The sequence below is a fragment of the Vigna unguiculata genome, chromosome 5, assembly GCF_037176805.1.
Source record: "Vigna unguiculata cultivar grain cowpea cultivar isolate G323 ecotype 2 chromosome 5, ASM3717680v1, whole genome shotgun sequence".
NCBI classification, from domain to species: Eukaryota; Viridiplantae; Streptophyta; class Magnoliopsida; order Fabales; family Fabaceae; genus Vigna; species Vigna unguiculata.
Genome location: NC_140796.1, coordinates 6,924,570 through 6,944,972, shown reverse-complemented (window position 1 = coordinate 6,944,972; position 20,403 = coordinate 6,924,570). Strand labels below are relative to the sequence as shown.

The window sequence follows — 20,403 nt, the reverse complement described above, 5'->3', positions numbered from 1 at the left end:
TGATCAATCTCATCACAAACAAGTATCTTATTGAATACTGGTATAATAATCTGTTCATCCAAATGCGTCTTTGCTAATCCAAAATGTAATTAAGCATCTTATGATCTTAAAGGTTTCATTAGCCTGTTCTTCATTAATATCTTCTCTATCAATGAAAGAATTTTACTTTTAGGTTCAGTATGCTTCAACGAAGAACAAGAATCAATCCTTTTCTTTTTTGAACAATCATTCCCGCTCTGGTAGGGCAAAGAATTTCTCCTTCATTTTCCTCATCATAAGATCACTGTTTGTTGACACAAAGAAACCTTTCAGGAAAACATAGGCAAATTCTCTTTTCAGTGAATTCAAACCTTTGCCTCAGAAATTGATCAGCCATTTTCTTAAAGTTTCACATCCCACTTTGTTACTTTCCTTTGTTTTTCTGAATTTGTCTTTTGGCTAGAACTGGTTTAAAAACGAAAAAAAGGGTTATTTTCTGCATTTATGTTTTGGTGTTTTTACGGTTGTGTTTTAAATTTGTTATTTGATTGAACAAATTAAAAAAAAAAAATCAAAAACCAAAATTAAACTGTTCTTTTTCCTGTTTATTCTTGTTCTGGTTTGTTCTCTATCATTTGTGTTTTCTAAATTGATTGTGTTCTGCAAAATTGTTTCAAACCAAAAGAGAAGGAAAAATATTTGATCAGTTTGGATTTTTTATCCTTTGTATTTTTGTTATTTGCTCGAAAAAATTGAAAAAAAAGCTCCTACTACAACCTTGTTGAATACGGCCTTGCTAAATTCCACAGTAAAGTGAAACTGAATAGCTGTTCCAAAAGCAGGAGGAGGAAAACAAATTCTTTCAAGTGAAACTGAATAGCTGCAGCAAAACAGGAAGAACTCCATTGGTACGTAATACAAACAAGCTGTTCCTTAAGATTGCTCTCTTATGTTGTTTCTTAATTTACTCTTTTTATTTCTTTAAGATTCTTTTTACAGGCTGTTCCATTACATTCCAGCATTATATATTTTTTTTCAATTATATATTGATTAGGAGGGATTAAATTACAAGTTATATAATTTTAGAAATATTAAATTTATTTATCTTTGATATATTAATTTTATCTTCCATATGGGCCCACCTGTGTTGACCTTCGACCTATCGGCTCGACTTTCGGTCCGAACCACTCGACTCGAGTTTTAACCTGGCCCGACACGACTTTCGGCCTGGACTGACTCAGCTCAACCCTTTGCCCAATCTGACTCGGCTTAATCTTTTGCTCGGTTTGATTCTACTCGACCTTTGACTCGGCTCGACTTGGCTCAACCTTTGTCTCGAATCGAATCAGCTTGACGTTCGGGCTTGGGCGAGTAGGCTCGATGATCGGCCCAGGCCGACTCGGCTCAACTTTCATCCCAGGCTAACTCGGCTCAACCTTCGGCCCATATCTCGGCTTAATGTTGGCTCAGGCCATCTCACTATGGCCTTCGCTCAAGCCAACTTGGCTTAACCTTTGGCTTGGGTCAACTCGGCTTGATCTTTGACTTGGTTCAATTCGGCTTGACCTTTGGCTCAAACTCAGTCCAAGCTAACTCGGGTCGACCATCGACCTTACTTATTCGTCTCGACCTTCGTCCCGACTAACTCGTCTTGACCTTTGGTTTGGCTTAGTAAGGTCGACCTTTAATATATGCCAAATCGGCTTGACTTTCAGTGTGTGCCGACTTGGCTCAACTAATGATCCGATCTACTTACTCAACCTTTGGTCCGAGCCGTCTCTGTTTGTCTTTTGGCTCAGGCCTATTTGTCTTGAACTTTAGCCCAGGTCAAATTGATTCAACTTTTAGTCCTGGGCGGTTCAATTGACCCTTCAGCCTAGGTTGACTTGACCGAGCCTTCAACTTAGGTTGACTCGACTGAGCGTTCACCTTGAGTCGGCCTGTCTCAACCTTCACAAGTGAGGTGAAAATGAGTGAAATTTCAAATTTTTATACTTCTAAGAGTGTTTGAAATTTTATTATTTTAGTTATTTGAAACACCTTCTTAAAATTCCTCAATCTCAATTTCCTTTTAATTCCCTCATCCAAACAAGTCATCTTAGTGGAAAGAATTTAAAATTTTCAAACAAATGAATTACCCTCTTAAATTGCCTCATCCAAAAGAACATAGGACAATTTGTCTTTCTCAATATTATTAGAGATGTCAAAATGAGTTTCAACCCGTGAGCCAACCCGGCTCACCACGGGTTCGAACCGGGTTGGGTTGAGAAAAATTAAACTTTTTCAAAAGTGGGTTGAACTCAACCCGGCTCACTTAACCCACGGGTTAAACGGGTTCGAATCGGGTTGAAGTTGGGTTGGCCCACTTAACCCACCAACATTTTTTTACAATTTTTTTTTAATTTTTTTTAATTTTTTTTAATAATTATTTACTATTCCTATTATATTTGTTCACAATTTCATAATTTTAAATACTAGAATGTTGCTTAATTATATTTGAATAGTTTAAATGTTTAATTAATTTGATTGTCAAGTTATATATATGTTGATACTTTAATCTTTAACTATAATCTTTATAATAAATTACTCAAGTAACCGTCTTATAAACAATTTTTTCTAAATTAGCATGAAAAAAATATATAATTTTTTTATTTATATTTTGTTGAATAACATGACAGAAAATTTGTAATATTAGCCATGCTTCCTTAGACTAATGGATACTTTCTTGGAAATAATTCTTCATATATTGGCGGTGAGCATGATCAAAATATTGGTTCTTGATTTTAGTATGATTGTCATTTCATGGGTTACTTAAAAATTTATTTAAATATTTGAATACCAAAAAAAAATAAAAAAAATATTTTTAGGTGGGTTGGTGAGCCAACCCACTTAACCCACTAACCCGTGGTGGGTTGAGCCGGGTTACAGAATTTTTGGCTCACCAGAAAGTGAGCCGGGTTGGCCCACTTTGACATGTCTAAATATTATGTTTGTCATTCAACTTGTCTATTTGTACAAAATATGAACTTCAACTCAAAATTAAACTTTAACACATGCCTTTTTTTTTTAAAAAAATTATTTTTACATTTAACTTAAGAATAAGGGTTGGCAAAAAATCCAATTTTTATGATCCAATCCATTTTTTCTATGATCCAATCCATTTAATATCCATTCTATTAAAAATCCAATCCATTTAAAATCCATTTTATTGGATCTGAATATCAATCTAATCTACATTTTATATATTTTATGGATTGAATATCCATTCTCGAAATCTAGATTTTCAAAATGGATAATCCAAAATATCCAATCCAAATTTTCACTTTATATTTTTTGTTAGGTTAGGCTAAAGATTGAGACGGACTAGCCCAAATTTAGTCATATTTGATTGAGTTGGCGTGAACCTGTACAAAATTTGGCCGAATTTTGTCAAGTCGGTCCCGATCGAGATTTGACCCAATTGATCCTTGACAAAATTTGGAAGTATTCAGCCAAATCTGTGAAATTCTTTGGTGTCAGCCCTATGGACACAAATATGGATCCACATCCATTATTTGGATCCAAAATGGATGTGAATTAGATTTTCGATAGGGCTGACACCATAAAATTTGGCAGATTTTTTGTTGAGGCCAACGAGGCCAAATTTCAGCATGAGATGAACTTGGATGACTTTCGAACGAATTTCGGTCGGAGACGACATGACCAAATTTGGGCTAAGGTCGACTCGATAAAACTTCAGTCGAGATCGACTTTATTGTATTCGACTGCATTTCGGCCAGAGCCGATTTTGCCTAATACGACCAAATTTTGGCCAGAGCCGACTTGGCCAAATATGACCACATTTGGGTCAGGGTCTGATTAGTCAAATTTCGGTCAGGGTTAACTCCACTAAATTCGTCGGTCGGGACCGACTTGACTAAACATGACCAATTTTCGATCACAGCCGACTAAGTTGAATATAGTCAAATTTCGTTTGGGACTTAGTCAAATACAATCTCAGCCAAATTTCACCCTACACCGTCTCAGCCAAATACGACCAAATTTAGGTAAGAGCCCACTCGGCCAAATTTCAATCAGGGCCAACTCGATTGAATTCGACCAAATTTTGACTTGAGCCAACTAGGTTGAATACAACCAAATTTTGGTTGCGGTTGTCTCGGTCGAATATGGTCAAATTTTGTCTAGGTCGACTCAGGCCAATGTAGTCAAATTTGGGTCGGGGTGAACTCAATTGAATACTTCTAAATTTTGTCTAGGACTAGCTGAGCCAAATTTCGATCGGGACTGACTTGACAGAATTTGGCCTAATTCAGCCAAATTTTATATAGGGTCACGCTAACTCAATCAAATACGACTAAATTTGAACTAGTCGGTCTCAACTTTTAGCCTAACTTAACCAAAAATATAAACAGAAAATTTGGATTGGATATTTTGGATTATCCATTTTTAAAATCTAGATTTAGAGAATGGATATCCAATTCATAAAATATATAAAATATATATCAGATTGGTATCCATATCCATATCCAATAAAAGGGATTTTAAATGGATTGAATTTTTAATAAAATAGATATTAAATGGATTAGATCATAGAAAAAATAGATTGCATTATAAAAAATGGATTTTTTGCCCATCCTTGATTAGAATTTTGTGACACATCTCTTCGCATATTGAATGTCAGAACAGAAAACCAATAAAAAAAATATTGTCTGCCAACATTTAAACACTTTTCTAAAATCATCCATGTAATGATAGCAGACATCTGCAAAAGCTTCAAATTACTGTTGTTGCATAATGTTAGCTTTCCTATTTCTGATAAAATAATGTCATTTATTTTCCTTCTTTCGATCAATAAGAAACTATTATCCAAAGAAGGATAAAAATACTGCAACCAGTAAACCAAAACACCATTACTTTATGAAAGAATCAAGTAGTTCAGTGCAATAATGTAAGACGTAAAATATGGAACGTGAGACGTTTTACGTGGGACGTGGAAGGTGAGACATGGGCGTGATACGTGGAACGTGAGACGTGAGATGTGAGACGTAGGACATGGGACGTGAGATGTGGAACGTGGGACCTGAGACGTGGGACATGGACGTCACACGTGAGAGATGGGACGTGCGACGTGCGACGTGACGAGAGACGTGAGACGTGAAACGTGATACGTGAGACGTGAGACGTGAGACATGATACGTGGGAGGTGAGACGTGCGACATGAGACGTGGGACGTGAGACATGAGACGTGAGATATGGGACGTGGGACGTGAGACGTGGAACGTAGGACGTGGAAAGTAGGACGTGAGACGTGAGACATGAAATATGAGACATGAGACATGAAACATGAGACATGAGACATGAAACGTGAGACGTGAGACGTAGGACGTGGAACGTAGGACGTGGGACGTAAAACTTGGGACGTGAGACGTGAGACGTAAGATGTGGGACGCGAGACGTGGGACGTCAGACGTAGGACGCGAGACGTGCGACTTGAGACATGAAATGTGAGACGTGATAGATGAGACGTGAGAAGTGAGACGTGAGACATGAGATGTTGGACGTAGAACGTGAGACATGGGACGTGCGACGTGAGATGAGAAACGTGAGATGAGAGACGTTAGACATGAAACGTGGGACGTGGGACGTGCGACGTGAGATGAGAAATATGAGACGAGAGATGTTAGACATGGAACGTGGGACGTGAGACATGCAACGTGAGATGAGAAACGTGAGACGAGAGACGTTAGACATGAAACGTAGAACGTGGGAGATGGGAGGTGGGACGTGAAACGTGGGATGTGGGACGTGAGACGTGAGACATGAGACGTTGGACGTATTACGTGGGATGTGAGACGTGGGATGTGAGACGTGTGAGACGTGGGACGTGGGACGTAGGACGTGGGATGTGGGACGTGAGACGTTAGATGTGAGACTTGGGACGTGGGACGTGGGACGTGGGACGTGAGACGTGAGACGTGGAACATGGGACGTAGGACGTGGGACGTGGGACGTAGGACGTGGGACGTGGGACGTGGGACGTGAGACGTGGGACTTGGAACGTGGAACGTGAGACTTGACATGTGACATGTGGAACGTCGGATGTGAGACGTGAAAGATGTGAGAGACGTGGGACATGATAGACGTGAGACGTGAGAGACGTGAGATGAGAGACGTGAGATAAGAGATGTGAGATTAGAGACGGGAGACGTGCGACGTGAGACGCGCGACGTGAGACGTGAGACGTCCGTAAACACTAAACCTTGAAATTTATATTCATAAACTTTAAAGTTTACAATTTAGTTGAAAATTTTAGAAGTTTAATAAAAGAATGGTTAATGTATCCATAAATTTGTACTAACAAATTTAATAAAAAGATATTAAATATATATAAAATTGAAAGAATAAAATATTATGGTAAAAGTAATAATTAATGTTTATTTAACACATAAAAATAAAAATTATGAGGATAACAACAATAATTTATATTTATTGAACTCTTAAATGAGCGGAAGGAAACAGATGATGATCTGAAAAGTTAAACTAATGATGGACAAAAAATCTAATTTTCATGATCCAATCCATTTTTGCTATAATCCAATCCATTTAATATTCATATTATTAAAAATCCAATCAATTTTATTAGATTTGGATATCAATCTGATCTACATTTTATATATTTTATGGATTATATATCCATACTCTAAATATATATTTTGGATTATATTTTCAAAATGGATAATCCAAAATATCTAATCCAAATTTTCAGTTTATATTTTTGGTTAGGTTAGGCTAAATGTTGAGACGGACTAGCCCAAATTTACTCGTATTTGATTGAGTTGGCGTGACCCTATACAAAATTTGGCTGAATTAGGCCAAATTCTGTCAAGTCGGTCCCGATCGAAATTTGGCCCAGCTGGTTCTGGACAAAATTTGGAAGTATTCGGTTGAGTTCACCCCGACCCAAATTTGACTACATTGGGCTGATTCGACCTAGACAAAATTTGACCGTATTCGGCCGAGACAATCGCTACCAAAATTTGGCTGTATTTAGCCTAGTTGGCTCTAGTCAAAATTCGGTCGAATTCAATCGAGTTGGCCCCGATTGAGATTTGGCCAAGTCGGCCCTGACCCAAATTTGGTCGTATTCGGCTGAGACGGCCTAGGATGAAATTTGGCCGTATTCAACTGAGTCGACCACTATCGAAATTCGGCCGAATTAAGTCGAGCCGGCTCCGGTCAAAATTTAGTCGTGTTGGCCTCAACCAAAATTTGATTGAGTTGGTCCTGACCTGAATTTGGTCGTATTCGGCAGAGTCAATTGCGACCGAAATTTGGTCATATTTAGGCGAGTCGGTCCTGACCTAAATTTGGCCAAATTTAGTAAAGTTGGTCATGACCAAAATTTGGTCGAGTCGGCACTAGCCCAAATTTATCGTATTCGGTTGAGTAAGTCTCGAACGAAATTTGACTATATTCAACTTAGTCGGCTGTGATAAAAAATTGGCCATGTTTAGTCAAGTTGGTCCCGACCGATGAATTTAGTGGAGTCAACCCTGACCGAAATTTGACTGATCAGGCCCTAGCCCAAATGTGGCCATATTTGGCCAAGTCGGCTCTGGCCAAAATTTGGTCGTATTAGGCAAAATCGCCTCTGGCCTAAATTCAGTCGAATCCAGTCAAGTCGATCTCGACTGAAATTTTGTCAAGTCGACCTTGGCCCAAATTTGGTTACGTCGTCTCCGACCGAAATTCGTTCGAAAGTCATCCAAATTCATCCCATGTTGAAATTTGGCCTCGTTGGTCTCGACAAAAAATCTGCCAAATTCTATGGTGTCAACCCTGGACACAAGTTGTAAAAAAATTAATTTGAATTTATTTTATGAAAAATAGATTTTGGATTTTAAACTTGATCCAAATATTTAGATTTGGATTTAAACTTGATCTAAATATTTGGATCTGGATTTTTAAAATATTCAATCTACTTTTTTTAAGAAAATGGATTTGGATCGAAAATCTAATCCAATTATTTGGATCCAAAATCGATATGGATTGGATCATTAAAAATCCAATCCATGATCACCCCTACATAAGAAGTCTAATTATGATATCAAAATCATGTATAGTTGACCCGAAATATGAACTGATTTGGGAATGCTCTACAATACTTTAATATATGTTGTTTTGTTGTATCCCTTACCACTCGATCATTTGTATTGTGATTTGATTTTTGTTTTTTTAATCTAAATTTATATTTATAAAATTCAGGAAGAAGTTGTAGTCACTGTTGAAAACAAGTCAACAGGAAGTGTCTAGGAAGCATGGACCCAAACATTTTCGTGTCTACAGCCACTGAAAGTGTATTTAAATTTGGGGAAAATCTGGTTACCCGTCATTTGGGTTACTTTTATAATTATAATGGCAAATTTGAAGAGGTGAAACATCGTGTTGAGATGCTTGATGATACTAGAAAAAGGGTGCAAAATGATGTTATGGTTGCAGAAATGAATGCAGAAGAAATTGAAGAAGATGTTAAACATTGGTTGAAACATGTGGATGAGAAGATCAAAGAATACGAAAATTTCCTGTGCGATAAACGCCATGAGAAGACAAGCTGCTCCATTGGTTTCTTTCCTAATAACTTGCAATTGAGGTATAGGCTAGGAAGAAAAGCTACGAAGATTGTAGAGGAAGTCATTGCAGATGAACTTTTGAATAAAAAGTTTGATAAAGTATCGTATCATATAGGCCCATCCATGGATGCTGCTTTGTCAAACACTGGCTATGAAAGTTTCACATCGAGAAAGAAAATTATGGGAATGATTATGCAAGCACTTGAAGACTCTACAATTAGTATGATTGGAGTTTACGGTGTTGGAGGTGTGGGAAAGACCACTTTAGTCAAAGAAGTTGCTAAGCAAGCTAAAGAAAGGAAGTTGTTCAACAAGGTGGTTATGGCAAATATAACAAGAAACCCTGACATAAAGAAAGTTCAAGGACAAATTGCTGAGATGTTAGGAATGAGATTGGAAGAGGAAAGTGAGATTGTAAGAGCAGATCGTATTCGAAAAAGATTAAAGAAAGAAAAGGAGAATACCCTTATAATCCTAGATGATCTCTGGAATGGATTGGACTTGAACAGACTGGGGATTCAACGTAATGAAGTTGATGATGTCAGTCAAAAGGTTGCAAAGGATGTTGCAGATTTTGGTTATAAAAGGGTGGAGACAGAAAAGTTATCTGCTGATTCCAATAAGATGAAGAAAGAAAAATTATCTAGTGACTACAATAAGATTAAAAAAGAAAACTTATCTGTTGATCACAAAGGATTCAAAATTTTCTTAACATCTAGAAATAAAGAAGTATTATGCAATCAAATGGATGTCCAAGAAAGATCAACTTTCCCATTAGGAGTCCTTGACCAAAAGGAGGGAGAGGCTTTACTTAAGAAAATGGCTGAAATAAGTGTTACCAATTCTGCATTTGATGACAAAGTTACTGAGATATCCAAAATGTGTGCTGGGTTGCCCATAGCATTGATTTCCATTGGAAAAACATTAAAGAATAAGAGCCCTTATGTGTGGGAGGATGTTTGTCGACAAATTGAAAGACAAAATTTTACTGGAGGTCAGGAACCTATTGAATTCTCTGCAAAGTTAAGTTATGATCATTTAAAAACTGAGGAGCTTAAGCATATTTTCTTACAATGTGCTAGAATGGGAAGTGATTTCTCGATTATGGACCTAGTCAAGTTCTGTATTGGTTTTGATATGCTTCAAGGTGTTTACACAATAAGAGAAACAAAATCTAGAGTAAATGTGTTGATGGAAGAGCTAACTGAGTCAAGTTTGCTGGTAAAAAGTTATTCTAATGACTGTTTCAACATGCATGACATTGTGCGTGACGTTGCTCTTTCAATTTCATCTAAAGAGAAACATGTATTTTTCATGAAAAATGGCAAACTAAATGAGTGGCCTCATAAGGATAAGTTAGAAAGGTACACAACTATTGTTTTACATTATTGTGATATTGTTGAGCTTCCAGAGAGTAAATACTGTTCTAGACTTGAAGTCTTCCATATTGACAGTAAAGATGATTTTTTGAAAATACCAGATGACCTTTTTAAGTATATGATTGAACTCAAAGTATTGATATTGACTGGTGTTAATTTGTCATGCTTACCTTCTTCCATTACATACCTAACAAACCTAAAGATGCTTTGTTTGGAGAGATGCACTCTAAGAAATAACTTAGCAATCATAGGAGAGTTAAGGAAATTAAGAATTCTTTCCCTTTCAGGATCTAATATTGAATGTTTGCCTGTTGAATTGAGGCAATTGGATAAGTTGCAACTTTTGGACTTAAGCAATTGCTCGCAACTAAGAGCGATACCTTCCAATATGATATTAGGAATGAACAGTTTGGAAGAGTTTTATATGAGAGATGACTTGATTTTGAGGGAAACTAATGAGGAAATCCAAAGTAAGAATGCTAGTCTTTCTGAATTGAGGCACTTGAAGCAGTTAAGAAGTTTAGACATACACATTCCTAGTGTTGCCCATTTTCCACAAAATTTATTCTTTGACAAGTTGGATAGCTACAAGATTATCATTGGAGAAATTAACATGCTTTCAGTGGGAGAATTCAAAATCCCTGACAAGTATGAAGTAGTGAAATTTTTGGCATTGAACCTAAAAGATGGTATTAACATTCATTCTGAAAAATGGATTAAAATGTTGTTCAAAAGAGTTGAGTATTTGCTTCTAGGAGAACTCAATGATGTTCATGATGTTTTCTATGAATTAAATGTCGAAGGATTTCCACATTTGAAACATTTGTTTATTGTAAACAATGTTGGCCTTCTGTACATTATCAACTCCGTGAAGCGATTTCACCCTTTACTTGCTTTCCCCAAATTGGAGTCCATGTGTCTTTACAAATTGGAGAATTTGGAGAAAATATGTGACAGTCAACTCACAGAGGCCTCCTTCTGCAGATTAAAGATCATCAAGATTAAAACATGTGGTCAATTGGAAAGTATTTTCTCATTTTTCATGCTCAGTCGTCTCACCATGCTTGAAACAATTGAAGTGTGTGATTGTGATTCTTTAAAGGAGATTGTTTATTTTGAAGGAGAATTTGATACTGTCAGTGATGTGCAAACTGACAAGATCCAGTTTCCTCAATTACGATTTTTAACGTTGCAATCTTTACCAGCATTTTTTGGTTTGTATACCAACGATAAAATGCCTTCCATCTCTGAATCATCAGAAGACCAAATGCAAAACAGGGAGCTTAAAGAAATTGGCCAAGATACAAATGCTTGCTTTTCACTCTTCAATGGAAAGGTATTTAAAATAAATATTATGATAGATTTTTATTCTTTACTTCACATTTGCAAACTTTCATGTTTAATTTGATGTGTTATTTCTCTAAAAGATGTAAGAATTCATGTTTTTTATCTCTTGCCCTTTCGAATGGGTCAGTCAACTTTTGTACATCAAAGTTTCTTATACTTAAGACAATAATACTATGTTCTCTTATAGGTTGCAATGCCCAAATTAGAGTTCTTGGAGTTGTCTTCAATCAACATCCCACAGATATGGAATGAGAAATCTTTGCATTGCTTTCAAAGTTTGCTTACACTGAATGTATCAGATTGTGGCAATTTAAAATATTTATTGTCACTTTCCATGTCTGAAAGTTTAGTGAATCTGCAGAGCCTTTTTGTAAGTGGATGTGAATTGATGGAGGACATATTTTGTGCAGAAGATGCACTGGTATGTATATTCATTCAATTAAATTAATGGCAGTGTTCCTAATTGCTAAGGTTTTTTATTTGATCACTCAATTTACTTCCTCTTGCAGCATAATATTGACATTTTGCCTAAGTTAAAGAAAATGGAGATTAACTGCATGGAAAAATTAAGTACCCTATGGCAGCCCTATATTGGTTTTCATTCCTTCCACAGTTTGGATTCTTTGATAATAAGAGAATGCAACAAACTTGAGACAATATTTCCCAGTCACACAGGGGAAGGATTTCAGAGCCTTCAGAGTGTGGTGATTACTAATTGTATGTCGGTGGAAACCATATTTGATTTTGGAAATATTTCGCAAACTTGTGGTACAAATGTGACAAACTTGCATAGTGTCTTTTTAAAAGGGCTGCCAAAGTTGGTGCATATATGGAAGGTGGACACCGATGAAATTCTCAATTTTAGTAATCTGCAGAGCATTGTTGTTTATGAGAGTAAAATTTTAAAATATCTCTTTCCACTCTCAGTTGCCAAAGGCCTAGAAAAACTGGAAACACTTGATGTATGTAATTGCTGGGAAATGGAAGAAGTTGTTGCTTGTGACTATCAATCAAATGAAAACCTTATCACCTTTAGGTTCCCCCAACTCAACACTCTATCGTTACAACATTTATTTGAACTCAGGAGTTTCTATCTGGGACCACATGATATAGAATGGCCATTTTTGAAAAAATTATTTATACTCTTTTGTGGCAAGTTGGAGGAAACCACAAATTTGCAAGTGAAGTCGATCTTTTTAGCTACAGAAAAGGTATAAGTTAAAAAACATGATTAAAGAAAGCCATGAAACTTATGAAACTCTTGTTGAAGGATGTTGGAAGTTATATTTTTATTTCTTAACAAAATATGCAGTCATCTTATATTATATATATTTTAGCATGCATGACTTTGGCTCTAATTTTGCTTTGATAACTACTATTTTTAGGTCATACACAACTTGGAATATATGTCAATCAGCTTGACGGAAGCAGAGTGGTTACGAGACTATATCTATAGTGTTCATAGAATGCATAAACTACAATCACTTGTTTTGTCTGGATTGGAGAATACTGAGATACTCTTTTGGTTGCTTCATAGACTTCCAAATTTGGAAAGCATTACTTTGAAAAATTGTCTCTTTGAAGGGGTTTGGGCTTCTACAAACCTTGCTGCACATGAAAAAGTTGGGGTTGTGGTACAACTTAAGGAGTTGATAATTGACAAATTGAGGTATTTACAGAATATAGGCTTTGAACATGACCTGCTTCTTCAAAGGGTAGAGCGCTTAGTCATTTCTGAATGCCTAAATTTGAAAAGTTTATTGCCTTTATCAGTGTCATTCAGTTACTTGACATATTTGGAAGTAAGTAATTGTTCAGGATTGAGGAATTTAATAACATCCTCAACTGCCATGACCTTGGTTCAACTGACAATCATGAAGGTAAGCCTCTGTCAAGGGATTGAGAAAATTGTTGCAGAAGAGGAAAAAACACAAGTGATTGAGTTTAGACATCTGAAAGCTATAGAATTGGTGTCTCTACCAAGCCTCACCTGTTTCTGCAGTTCTGAGAAGTGTGACTTAAAGTTCCCCTCTCTTGAAAATTTAGTAGTGAGTGATTGTCTTCTAATGGAAACATTCTCTGAAGTCCAAAGTGCACCTAATCTAAGAAAAATACATGTTCTAGTGGGTGAAAAGGACAGATGGTATTGGGAAGGTGATTTAAATAGCACTCTGCAAAAACTTTCCACTGATAAGGTATGCATATATTAGAAATCATTATCATCGCCACACATTTTTCTTTCCAATGTAAATTTTCAGTTGATGTTCTGCTACCGGATAATTATGTAATATAAGACACTAATTATTTTTTAAAAGTAAATTAAATCAAATACATGTAGTCATGTCTCCAACGATACAAGACAGTGTGTATTTGTAAGATTTGTGTTAGTTTATTTGTTTGGTCCTGGTTGTGCCATGTTAAATGTTGAGGGAACATAGAGGTTTATAGTTTCAGGAGGGTTTTTGTGAGATCCAAGGAAGAAGCAGTTCTGGTTCCATTCATGGTATTACCTCTGGAAATAAGTTGGTTAGGCACAAATGATGTTTTCTTTGAAACTTTCCAGGCACAAATTGAGGGATCAGAAAATATCATTACTCTTTTATACTGGAAGTTCAAAGTTTGAGGTGGTTAACGTAGTATATATTTATTCATTTTTGTAGGTTTCTTTCAAACATTCAAAGCATTTAACAATTACAGAGGATTCTGAGTTGGAGGAAATTTGGCACAGCAAAGCTGCTTTTCAAGATAACTACTTTCACAGTTTAAAAACATTGGTGGTGATGGACATTACAAAAGATCATGTGATTCCATCTCATGTACTTACTTGCTTAAAGAACTTAGAAGAATTGGAGGTAGAAAGCTGCGGGGCAGTGGAGGTAATATTTGATGTAAATGACACTGCCACGAAGAAAAAAGGAACAGTGGCTCGACTGAAAAAGCTAACTTTAACTATGTTGCCAAATTTGAGCCGTGTATGGAAAAAAAATCCTCAAGGAATTGTTAGCTTTCCCAATTTGCAAGAAGTCTCTGTTTTTGATTGTGGACAGTTAGCATCACTGTTTCCTTTATCCCTTGCAATAAATCTCTTTAAGCTTCAGACACTTGAAATACAGTGGTGTGATAATCTTGTAGAAATTGTTGAAAAAGACGATGCAATTGAACCTGGAAAAGCTGAAATGTTCAAGTTCCCTTGTTTGTTTTCGTTGCTTCTTTATAATCTGCCACTGCTTGCTTGCTTTTATTCTGGAAAACACCGGCTGGAGTGCCACATGTTAGATGTCTTAGACGTGTCCTGTTGTCCTATGTTGAAGCTATTCACATCAAAATTTCATGATAGTTACAAAGAAGCAGTTACAGAGAGTCAGCAACCTCTGTTTTTGGTTGAAGAGGTGACAAAGCATTAGAATTTCAATCTTTTTTTGCGTTTGCTTTTCATTTAGTTTTCTCTTAGCTTCTAACTGCCACCATTTTCTTTCAAATTTGTTTGGCTTGCTAGGTTGTTCCCAAACTGAAAGAATTGACAGTCAATGAGGAAAGCATTATCTTGTTGAGCCATGCACATTTGCCACAAGACCTCTTTTGCAGATTAAATCTTCTTCAGCTATGCTTTGAAGATGAGAACAATAAGAAAGATACTTTTCCTTTTCATTTCCTTCACAAGGTACCCAGTTTAGAACATCTTCAAGTGTACGAGTGCTTTGGTCTAATGGAGATATTTCCATCTCAAACACTCCAATATCATGAAAGAATACTTATCAGATTGAGAAAATTAACCCTAAATAACCTTCCAGAGCTGGACACAATAGGGTTAGAGCACTCATGGATAAAGCCATACACTGAAAAGCTTGAAGTTTTAAAGCTAGAGGAGTGCCCTCGGTTAGAAAGATTAGTGTTCGATGTGGTATCTTTCAGCAATCTGAAACAGTTGGCTGTTGATTCGTGTGAAGAGATGAAGAATTTATTCACTTTTTCAACTGCCAAAAGTTTGGTGCAACTTGAGATCCTAACAGTACTAAATTGTGAATCAATGAAAGAAATAGTAAAAGATGAAGATGAAGAGGCCTATGAGGAGATCATACTTGGACGGCTCAAAACATTAAAACTGAATTTCTTATCAAGGCTAGTATGCTTTTATTCAGGGAATGCAATGTTGCAATTGCCATGTTTGAGTACAGTGACGATAGTTAAATGTCCCGAAATGAAAACATTCTCTGAAGGAGGCTTAAATGCCCCAATGTTTTCTGGGATTAAAACTTCTTTGAAGGATTCTGATTTCCACTTCCACAATGATCTCAACTCGACAGTCCAGTGGCTTCACCAACACGTAAGTAATTCATTACCCAAATTGGATCAATATTCCCACTAAATTTAATCAATTCATAACAAATGTTATATTTGATAACATGATGTTATCTTTTTCAATTTTTATATTTGTCTTGCCAAATGTACTTTTCACATTTCTTCATTATCACAGGTTTCGGTTGAACAGTCAAAGCATTTAACTGTAGCGGATGATTCTAAGCTGGAGAAAATTTTGCACAGCAAAGCTGCGTTTCAAGATAATAATTTTCACAGTTTAAAGTCATTGGTGGTGAAGGACGTGACAATGGATATCGATCATGTGATTCCATCTCAAGTACTTCCTTGCTTAAAGAGCTTGGAAGAATTGCAGGTACAAAGCTGCAAGGCAGTGGGGATAATATTTGAGGTAAATGACATTGACACGAAGAAAAAGGGAATAGTGTCTCGTTTGAAAAAGCTTACTTTAGATACCCTACCAAATTTGAAGTGTGTATGGAACAAAAATCCTCAAGGAATTGTCAGCTTTCCCAATTTGCAAGAAGTGTCTGTCTCTGACTGTGGAGAGTTGACAGCATTGTTCCCTTCATCCCTTGCCAGAAATCTTGTAAAGCTTGAGGAACTTCAGATAGAGAACTGTGACAAGTTGGTAGATATTGTTGGAAAGGATGATGAAATAGAGCTTGAAACAACTAAAGTGTTTAAATTCCCTTGTTTGTTGTTTTTGATTCTTTTTAGGTTGCCACTGCTCAGTTGCTTTTATCCTGGAAAACACCATCTGGAATCCCCCTTGTTAGAAACCTTAGACGTGTCATATTGTCCCAAGTTAAAGTTATTCACATCGGAATTTCATGATAGTCACAAAGAATCGGTTATAGAAATTCAAGTTAGTTCTACAAATACAATTACCCATCTTCAACAGCCTCTGTTCTTGATTGAAAAGGTGACAGCTTTATCCCTTTTGAATCCCAACTTTTTCCATTTCCTCCTTCTAACTGCCACCATTTTCTTTGGAATTTGTTTGACTTTTCTAGGTTGTTCCGAAACTGAAGGAATTGAGCGTCAATGAGGAAAACATTATCTTGTTGAGCCATGCAAATTTGCCACAAGACCTCTTTCGCAAATTAAATTTTCTTCTGCTATGCCAAGAGGATGAGGATGAAGAACACAGGAAAGATACTCTGCCTTTTGATTTCCTTCGCAAGGTACCCGGTTTAGAACATCTTAAACTGTTGGGTTACTTTGGTCTGAAGGAGATATTTCCCTCTAAAAAGCTCAGAGTTCATGACAAAATACTTTCCAGATTGAAACATTTAACCCTAGATAACCTTGAAGAGTTGAAGTCTATAGGGTTAGAGCACCCATGGGTAAAACCACACTCTAAAAGGCTTGAATCATTAGAGCTTATTGAGTGTCCGAAGGTAGTAAAATTAGTGTCTGGTGCAGTATCTTTCATGAATATGAAATGGTTGCATGTGACAGACTGTAAAAGGATGGAGTATCTATTCACATTTTCCATTGCCAAAAGCTTGGTGCAACTTCTGGACCTATCCGTACAAAATTGTGGATCAATAAAAGAAATAGTCAAAAAAGAAAATGAAGATGCTTCTCGTGAGATCATATTTGGATGGGTCAAGACATTAAATCTGGATTCCTTACCATTGCTTGGAAGCTTTTATTCAGGGAATGCCACATTGCAATTTTCACGTTTAAAAAGAGTAACTATATCTAAATGCCCCAGTATGAAGACTTTCTCTCAAGGAGACATAACTGCACCATTTTTTTGTGGGGTTGGAAGTTCGATTGAAGATTTTGATTTAACCTTCCACGGTGATCTCAACACTACAATCAAGAACTTGAGTCACAAACAGGTGCGGAATTCATTTTGGAAAATTGAATTCTTGTATGTTTATAAGCTTAATTCCACACTCATTCCCTGTATATGAAACACTGCTTCAAATTGATATTGAAAAAGTACTTGAACTAACTTGAGCAAAATAGAAAGGGCATGTTAAATCCAATAATGCAAAAATGTTCAAAAATCACATTTAACCCATTTGGAAATATGTTGAAATTGTATTGATTATTCTTTTAATTTGGTTTTAGGTTGAGGGGGATTCCGTCATGGAATCAACTGATAGAGGAAGCAGTGATGATGATAATTACACGTCTGAATAAAGGTTAATGTTAAATCTTATTTTTAAGTGGTTTTACGTCTAACATTTACCTACATTGTTATGAATTATCTATTATTTGGTTTGAATTTTAGTTAGTTGCATATTCTTCATAGGCCAAATAATTCATTAAAACTTTTTAGTGCAGTTTTCTTTTTCACAGTGCAATGAAGAAAAAGAAGAAGTTTCTTTGCATTAAAAGTACATTCATTGAAACATATACTATATGCAGATATTAGTTTTCAAATATGATAAAAAAGAATATACTCAATTATAGTGACATTCGTAATAAACAATAAAAAGCTTATTCATGTATGAAACCAAAATGCAAGTAAATACGAACTCAATTACAAGTGTACACAAAATTTAAGAGATATTAAAAACAAATTTCTAACATTTTAGTGGGAGAAAAAGCATATTTCATTCCAATATATTTTACCCAAATATATATATTGATAATTTACATTTCTTGAATATCTTTTTCAAAGCACATTGTATTAGTTTCCATAATAATAATCATGTCATGTAATGAATTTTTTTTTATATTCATTTTAGTATAATAAACAAAGGTGTGACTATTACTTCATCTATTGGATGCCAACCATAATCTCTGCAAAGATTAGGAATTCTTGAACACTGGTAATGTAGGTTTTTTTTTTCTCTTTAACAATTTAGATTAATTATAGTTTTTATTGTTTATTGTGGTAATGTTAAATTCTTATGTTTTGCAGTTATTTGAGAGTGAAGAACCACTGTCAGAAGATGCTATTGAAAAGGTTCAGTAGGCGAGATAATTTTCAGAACAGAGAAATTTATTGGGTGTTGATCAAATTTATATTTCTTGAGAATGAATGTACATAATTTGCAACTCTATATTAGTTTAGCATACAGTTATACCTTTATGCTTTCATTATTCCATTACATAGAAAAAGATATGATTGAATAAGTATTCTTGGTTTGTTTTTCTGATTTACTGAATGAGTTGTATACATAATAGACAGGTTATTAAAAAAGCGACATATTCTGCACTGATTACTGCATTAATTGGTGTAGAAAATAATTTTGTACATTAGTTATTGTATTAAACATGAATTATGTAATTTAAAATTTAAAAAGCAACTACCAAACTACTCAATGTAGAATATACAATTTTTACTTCTAGATTCACTATCCTAAAAGTGAAAATTTATATTCTAAATTAAAATTAATTTTAATTTCCAAATTAACCAATATAGTTTAAGAATTTTTATACAAAGAATGTCATTTTCACACATATTCGAATCGTGATTATTAACTCGTCTTTTTAGTTTAGACCTATATATGTAATGAAAAGTTGACCACAACATTGTTGATATATTGTTAGAGGTGTCAATTTGGCTCATGAGCTAGTCCTAGTCCTAATTCACCCTGAATAAGCTACCCTTTTAAGGGTTTTCAAATGAGGGGGTCAAAAAAATGTTCTATCCCTAAAGTCTCCTTTCAAGTGGGTTAGAATCAGGTCTAAGGTGGACTTGATTCCACTAAAAGACTTTAATTAACTTTTAAAAACAATATCTTGAGTTTGAGTCAAAGATCGAATCAAGTCGTCTTGGATTGAAAGTCAAGATGGGCATGTCAAGTCGAAGGTCGAGATGGACCGTTATGGACAGAAATTTGAAACTGACCATTATGGGGATGAGTTGTCTCAGATCGAGGATCGAGATGAGACGGTCAGGACCAAAGGTTGAGTCAACAATTGAGATGCATCAAACATGTTGAAGGTCAAGAAGGGTTACTTTGAGCCTAAAGTTGAGGCATACTAGCTAGGGTCGAAGGTCGAGACGAACAAGATCAAACAGAAGGTCAAGACGGGCCAACCCGAACTGAAATTTGGTCAAATTCGACAAAGTAGGCCTAGCTTAAATTCGTCCAAATTTTACACAGTTGGCATCATTTGAAATTCCACTGAATTCAACCGAGTTGACCCTGACTAAAATTTGGCTAATTTTGATGGAGTCAACCACCACCAAAAGTCAGCCAAGATGGCGCTAGCCGAGATTTGATCAAATTTGGCTCAATCAACCATAATCAAAATTTGGTTGAATTCGGTTGGTCTCAATCGAAATTTGGCTGAATTCAATCGAGTGAACCACAATCAAAATTTGATTAAATCCGACCAAGTCAGCCTCAACAAAAAATCATCTGAATTTGACTAAGCCGGCTCTAATTTAAATTTGACCAAGTTAACTTTAATTGAAATTTTGTTGATTTTGACCGAGTGAACCCCAACCAAATTCAGTCAAGTTACCCTTGTCGAGATTTGATGAGTCAAAGTCAAGTCTTGAGATAAACCGAATTGACACCTCTATATATTAGAAAAAGTTTACCTATCGTTTCAAATTAATGCAATGAAGCAATAAATAGGTGATGTTTAATTATATTTGCTATATTTTGGATAGATTCTTAAAAAAAATTGGAAAAAAATAATTCTGTATTCACAATTTATAATTAATTTATGTAAGTATTGAATATTTTCATAGGACTTAGTATACTTCTTTATGCTTTTTTTTTATGATAACTAATTTTAAATTACACAAACTTATTTTAATTTTGAAC

At 35.6% G+C, this 20,403-nt stretch overlaps 1 protein-coding gene across 3 annotated transcripts; it reads left to right on the top strand.

Annotated features, from left to right (window-relative positions):
* The first annotated feature begins 317 nt into the window (after positions 1-317).
* On the top strand, positions 318-18,829 carry LOC114185070 (uncharacterized). 3 transcript variants are annotated; one of them, XR_014994983.1, is made up of 12 exons: positions 318-887; positions 8,245-11,324; positions 11,523-11,756; positions 11,845-12,546; positions 12,721-13,530; positions 13,996-14,724; positions 14,832-15,659; positions 15,810-16,577; positions 16,669-17,505; positions 17,741-17,814; positions 18,364-18,447; positions 18,540-18,829. XR_014994983.1 is itself a non-coding variant. In XM_085673084.1 (11 exons), the coding sequence occupies exons 2-10, from the start codon at positions 8,298-8,300 to the stop codon at positions 17,810-17,812; spliced, it is 8,007 nt and encodes a 2,668-aa protein (XP_085529210.1). In that variant the 5' UTR covers positions 318-887; positions 8,245-8,297; the 3' UTR covers positions 17,813-17,814; positions 18,540-18,829. The 3 variants fall into 3 exon arrangements, 1 of the variants encoding a protein (XP_085529210.1); XR_014994984.1 differs by having other exon boundaries at positions 18,364-18,452; XM_085673084.1 differs by lacking the exon at positions 18,364-18,447.
* The last annotated feature ends 1,574 nt before the right edge of the window (positions 18,830-20,403 follow it).